Source organism: Glycine soja, chromosome 19 (genome assembly GCF_004193775.1).
Source record: "Glycine soja cultivar W05 chromosome 19, ASM419377v2, whole genome shotgun sequence".
Taxonomy (NCBI): domain Eukaryota; kingdom Viridiplantae; phylum Streptophyta; class Magnoliopsida; order Fabales; family Fabaceae; genus Glycine; species Glycine soja.
The window spans coordinates 10,179,977-10,185,663 of NC_041020.1; the positions used below are offsets into that span (position 1 = coordinate 10,179,977).

At 33.2% G+C, this 5,687-nt stretch overlaps 1 protein-coding gene across 2 annotated transcripts; it reads left to right on the forward strand.

Moving 5' to 3' along the window:
- Positions 1 to 1,202: 1,202 nt before the first annotated feature.
- Positions 1,203 to 5,082, forward strand: LOC114400250 (serine/threonine-protein kinase STY13-like). 2 transcript variants are annotated; one of them, XM_028362602.1, is made up of 6 exons: positions 1,203 to 1,994; positions 2,349 to 2,481; positions 2,664 to 2,859; positions 3,501 to 3,625; positions 3,722 to 3,880; positions 4,418 to 4,524. In XM_028362602.1, the coding sequence occupies exons 1-6, from the start codon at positions 1,864 to 1,866 to the stop codon at positions 4,424 to 4,426; spliced, it is 753 nt and encodes a 250-aa protein (XP_028218403.1). In that variant the 5' UTR covers positions 1,203 to 1,863; the 3' UTR covers positions 4,427 to 4,524. The 2 variants fall into 2 exon arrangements, with proteins under 2 accessions (XP_028218403.1, XP_028218402.1); XM_028362601.1 differs by having other exon boundaries at positions 1,208 to 1,994; positions 4,454 to 5,082.
- The last annotated feature ends 605 nt before the right edge of the window (positions 5,083 to 5,687 follow it).

Here is a 5,687-nt window from a genome sequence, read left to right on the forward strand (position 1 = left end):
AAAATAGTAAATCATAAAGTTCAAAATATTTAAATAACCAAGTCTACTAATAATACATCACTACTACATAATAACTTGTAGAAGTTATAGTAGCGACATATCATTCTCATCAAGGGTTTGATGTTATTAGAGAACAAAAGTTGATATGATTAAAGGTGAGAATTTTGTATTTGAGAATAGCACTATAAATGAATGGATCTTGAATGTTAAACAGACAAAAAATAATAAAAAATGATTCACATTTTTGTCTAATTTTTTTAACTTGCTAACTCGTTGATAAACTCGAGAGTCTACCGAGTTTACTTAGAGTTTACCTAGAGCCTACTAGAAGAAGAATTTACTCAATAGTCAATTCGTGAAGGACGAGTAGACTCGTAAACTCGTGAGAGTTAATGAGTTAACTCAAGAGTTTGTTAACCATACTTACATGATAGGTTAAGTGTGTCAATATATTAAAAGGGTGAATTTGTTAGTCCTTTTAATTTCTTTTAGTCTCTTTATATTAGTTTATTTGGAAGACTTTATTATAAATTAAATTTTTAAACCAAAATACAGACAAGGTGAGATGAAGCTTTTGACAAAATAAGGCCATTGTTTAAAATGTTTTCATTTTATGCATTAAGTGCGTAATTAAGAGAGATTAAATTCACCCCTTCAAACGCATTCAAATTTTTTTTATCATTGAGAAAATATCAAACACTTTCATTATTACTTAAAAAAATAAGTATCACATTTTTTATATAAACAAAATCAATTTTCAGTAAAAATATTTATTTTTATCTTCTGTATTTAATTTACAAAATAAAAAATTATTAAAATAATACCTATATTAAATTAAATCAAATAAATACACATTTAAAAAATAAACCAGGTATGCTTTACATAACATAACCTGCCAATTTTCCCTTTAGTTTCATGTGAGAGAAAGCTTCTCAATTTGGTAAACCAGCCCGAATCCTGTTTGAGCTGAAAAAGCCCAACTTAACAAAATAATTGCATTGACCACGCTGTCCCCTCCATGATTTCAATAGGATTTCTGCAGTAACTCCCTTCAACCATCAATAATTAATCAAATACCACATACATCTAATTGATTTAATTTAATGGAAACTTTTTCTCTTGTATCTAATATTATTTATATTATAACTATAAATAAAAATATAAATATCCATAGCATCTAGATTTCTTCCAACACCGTCTCTCTGCATAATTTATTCCAAAGAAAAACCATCACCCACTACTTGTGACACTGTTTTCTGACACAGACACCATTCCTTCCGCGGCTTCACTTTACCACCAGAACCTCTCTCTCTCTCTCTCTCTTTCTCTCTCTGGAATTCAACACGCGTTGTGGATTAAAATAAAGTTAACATCTTTTTCTTTATTTTCTTCTCTTCCCACTACAAAGCCCACCTTCATTTTTCCACCTCTTTATTTTCCCAAATCTCCATCTGGGTCATTAGTTTCTGAGCCTCTCTTGTTTTTACAACCTTTTACTCCATTCCTCATACCAACAGAGAAAAAGGGTTGGTTCCTTTTTTATTCTTGTCTCCTTATTTTGTTTCTTCTGCCACTCATTGCTTGCTGAGAGAGCCTTTTGTTCTGAGTTTTTGGTTTCTTGGTGAGTGCTTCTGACAATATATTGGAACTTGGTTTTGGGGATTGGTGCTTTTTTAGGGTACCCAATTGAGCATTTTTTTTCTTCTTAAACCCATAAAGTCAAAGCTCTCATCTTTCTTATGTTGTAAACAAGGTCTATGAGTTGTTCCTTGTAGTGCAGACAAGGGCATGGTCTTTTTGCAGAGTTTGAGTGATTCTGCTACTTACTATACTAGTTAGTTTGACATCTTGAGCGGGTGTAGAATGGGATCTGGAAATGAGGTTCACTCAATTGTGGAGTTCAATTTGGATGCTAAGTGGCTTATAGATCCCAAGCAACTATTTGTTGGGCCTAAAATTGGGGAAGGTGCTCACGCCAAAGTGTATGAAGGAAAGTAAGTCAACCTTTATTTTTATTTTTTTTGCTTTTAATTTTCTTGGTTCTGTTTTTGGATTCAGTTTTGGTTTTTGAATCCTTCTGCCATGAGAATTTTCACCTTTCTCTTTTGTTAAGATTTATTAGAAAGTTTGTTTTGATTTCTGAAGTCAGCTCTACCTTGGCTCTCTTTTCTTGTTTTCCCTTTTGCATCTCCCATTAAATCTGTCTAGATTTATGTACAATTTCACATTAACTTTTTGTATATAATCTGTTTGTTTAGAAAAATACATATTCTGCATCCATTATTGAATTGGAATAGAGGATTACTTGATGACTTTGTGCCTTGTTGTTGGATTTTCTTATTTTGCAGATATAAAAATCAGAATGTTGCTGTTAAGATTATTAATAAGGGTGAAACCCCAGAGCAGATTTCTAGGAGAGAGGCTCGGTTTGCCAGAGAGATTGCCATGCTATCTAGAGTTCAACACAAAAATCTAGTCAAGGTTGTTATCCCAGAACACTTCTCTTTTTCTCAAGCTTGATTATGTTGTGTGTGTAAACATCGATATATACACTTATTGGGATTGGCAATAAATAGTTACTAACATTAACTGGTTCTCAAATTATATTTATAAACTGGGTAAAAATATGTCTCACAATAGCTTATACATTTGTTTGATGCCAGTTTATTGGGGCCTGCAAAGAACCTGTTATGGTTATTGTAACTGAACTTCTCTTAGGTGGAACATTGCGCAAATATCTGTGGAGTATCCGGCCAAAGTGCTTGGATGTGCGCGTAGCAGTTGGATTTGCTCTTGATATTGCCCGAGCAATGGAATGCTTACACTCTCATGGGATCATTCACCGTGACCTTAAACCTGGTATTGTATAAGATTGTCAAACTTGCCAGTTTTGTTAAATTTTAGTTGGTAGCTCATAATCGAAAAGATTTGGAGTTGGCTAGAGTTTTGTGAAATTTGACATCTTGCATCAGATAACGTTTGCTTGTTACTTGCTCCAGATTGTTAATCTTGATTAAAGCTTTCTAAAAAAGTGAATAGTTGCGTTTTTTATTTATTGGCTTGTATGTGCCTGTACATAAAATAAGGGATACAAATCTTTGTTATCATTACTGATTGCTCTCAATTTTCTGGTTATGTATCTTATGTGGTTTCAACCCCAGAACTAGAAAATATCTGAAAATGTAATGCTACTGGTATTTGGATATTGTTGCTAACCTATTAGTGGATATAGTTCGGATAGCAACTCAGGCAATTTATGCGCATATAGTTATATACTTGAAGATTCTATAAGTGTCAGATGTTTGGGATAACAATGCTGTGATCAAACAATATATACAATTCCATCATTCTCTTATAAGGTGCAATGTTTAATATTTGTTGTGAAAACAGCTTCTAATTGCATAATTGATAATAATAATATTAAGCACTATCTGTCTATTTCTTTTCTATTCATCAATGATCAAGTGTAATTCTTATCATGTGTCCTGTTTTCATCCCAGATAACTTGATCTTGACAGAAGATCATAAAGCAGTTAAACTAGCCGATTTCGGTCTAGCCAGAGAAGAGTCCTTAACAGAGATGATGACTGCTGAGACAGGGACATATCGATGGATGGCTCCAGAAGTACTTCTTAATTATTGAAAGCTAAATGATTTATTAATTTTCCAGTTGGGTGGTTCATATTAGTAATTTATAATTTCATTTCTTGTTTGGTGGCAGCTTTACAGCACTGTCACTCTAAGACAAGGGGAGAAGAAGCATTACAACCATAAGGTGGATGCCTATAGCTTTGCTATAGTGTTGTGGGAACTCGTCCATAATAAGTTACCTTTTGAAGGCATGTCTAATTTACAGGCTGCATATGCAGCGGCATTTAAGGTAGATAACTTTTTGGTCATCTAGTGCTTGCTATAATGAATTATGCATAAGGTGATAATACTTTTTATAATTTGTGCCCACTGGCAAGCATTCTCCATCGCAGAAATAGAAACTTCAGAAGTAAAAGAGTAATACTGTAAAGTTACCTTTTCTTGGAAAGGCTGATTGACAATTTCTTGATGCATCTGGAAACATCTTAGAAACTCCAGAAGTAAAAGAGTAATACTGTAAAACAGTTTTCTCAAATTAAGCAGGCCCTTGATTTTAAGTATAATGACAGATTTGCTGGAAACATGCATTAATGGCAATGGCATTTACTCTATTACCATTGGTCGAATTTGATTATCAACTAGTCATGTTTCTGTTGCTGCATAAACAACAGCAGTTTGCAGTATATAAATTATGTGATTCATCATAGGCTATTGCTATTTTTAAGTTTTACATTCTTATTATCTAAGATCTTTATCTGACTATAATCATAATTTGACATGTGTTTATCACTGAATGTGCTGCTGTTTTTCTTGGAGTATACCCAAGGATTCATGATACCACCATTTTACTCAACTATTTCAGAATACAAGGCCAAGTGCTGATGAGCTTCCTGAAGATTTAGCTCTGATTGTGACCTCTTGTTGGAAAGAGGATCCAAATGATCGACCCAATTTTAGTCAAATAATAGAGATGCTGCTTCGATATCTAACCACCATTTCACCGTCCAAGCCAGTTGTTCCAATGCGAATCACTTCTAAGAATGCTGTATTGCCACCAGAATCTCCAGGTACAAGTGCTTTAATGGCTGGGAGAGATGATTCTGGAGAAACCCCAAAAGGCAATATTGAAGGCAGGTCTAAAGGGTTTTTCTTCTGCTGTTACTGATGACACAATGCACTCACAATTCTTTCAATGGGGCCGTCCCAAATCACAGTGTGGCAATCTGAATAAACCCCAGCAAATGTTACATCTAGAATCTTAACAAGAAAAACAAGTCAGTTTTGTTCACCTTGATTCCATGTTCTCAGCAAGAGTAGCAAGCCATACTCTTTTAACTTTGGATTGACTTACTTCTAACTTATTAGGGTTGAGGTTGCTGAGATGTATTGTTGTATAATATGGTTCATCCAAAGGCCTTCACCTCCTGCTTAATGTATGGAAATGACTTGGATAATGAATAAAAACGGGGAAGATTTTTATCTTTGCATCCATGTGATTCGTTTGTGAAACATTGTAACCTTTCCAATTTGCCAAGCACTCAAGTTTGCCAATGTTGATGCCTCTATTTGCTAGATGCATATCCATAAACCCCATCACTGCCAACAACTTAGGGTGTGATTGGTTTGGGATTTCTTTTTTCATTTTTTTTACAAATAATTATAAAACATTTTGTTCTAGTTTTGTTTCTTATTTTCAAATATTTTTAAAAGAAATTGTGAAAATAAAATCTGTTGTTTTTATTTATTTGAGTTTTATTTTTCTTTTTGCTGGATGCAAGATATTTCCACAGACATGAATCGAATTCCTATCATATGCTTAAAGAACACAAGCTACAAGTCACTTTTGCCCCAACTTGTGGGGGGATAAAGCAAAATATTTTTGAAATGTAAAATAAGAAATGTTCTAATCCTTATTTGTTTTAGGGGTATTAAAATCGAGTGACCTTGATGGATTGACTCAAATTGTTTAAAATACAAGGCTAAAGTGTGTTTGGATGGAAAATTTTAAAATTCTCAGGAATTTTAAATTTTAAGAATTTTAAATACTTAAATTGAAATTCTTTTATTTTCAAAATTTTGTGTTTGGATAAAAAAAA

Coding starts and splice junctions, on each gene's coding strand:
- LOC114400250 (XM_028362601.1), top strand. CDS start 1,864: ATGGGATCTGGAAATGAGGTTCACTCAATTGTGGAGTTCAATTTGGAT. Junction 3,626..3,721: donor ATCGATGGATGGCTCCAGAA/GTACTTCTTAAT, acceptor GTTTGGTGGCAG/CTTTACAGCACTGTCACTCT. Junction 3,881..4,453: donor CATATGCAGCGGCATTTAAG/GTAGATAACTTT, acceptor CAACTATTTCAG/AATACAAGGCCAAGTGCTGA.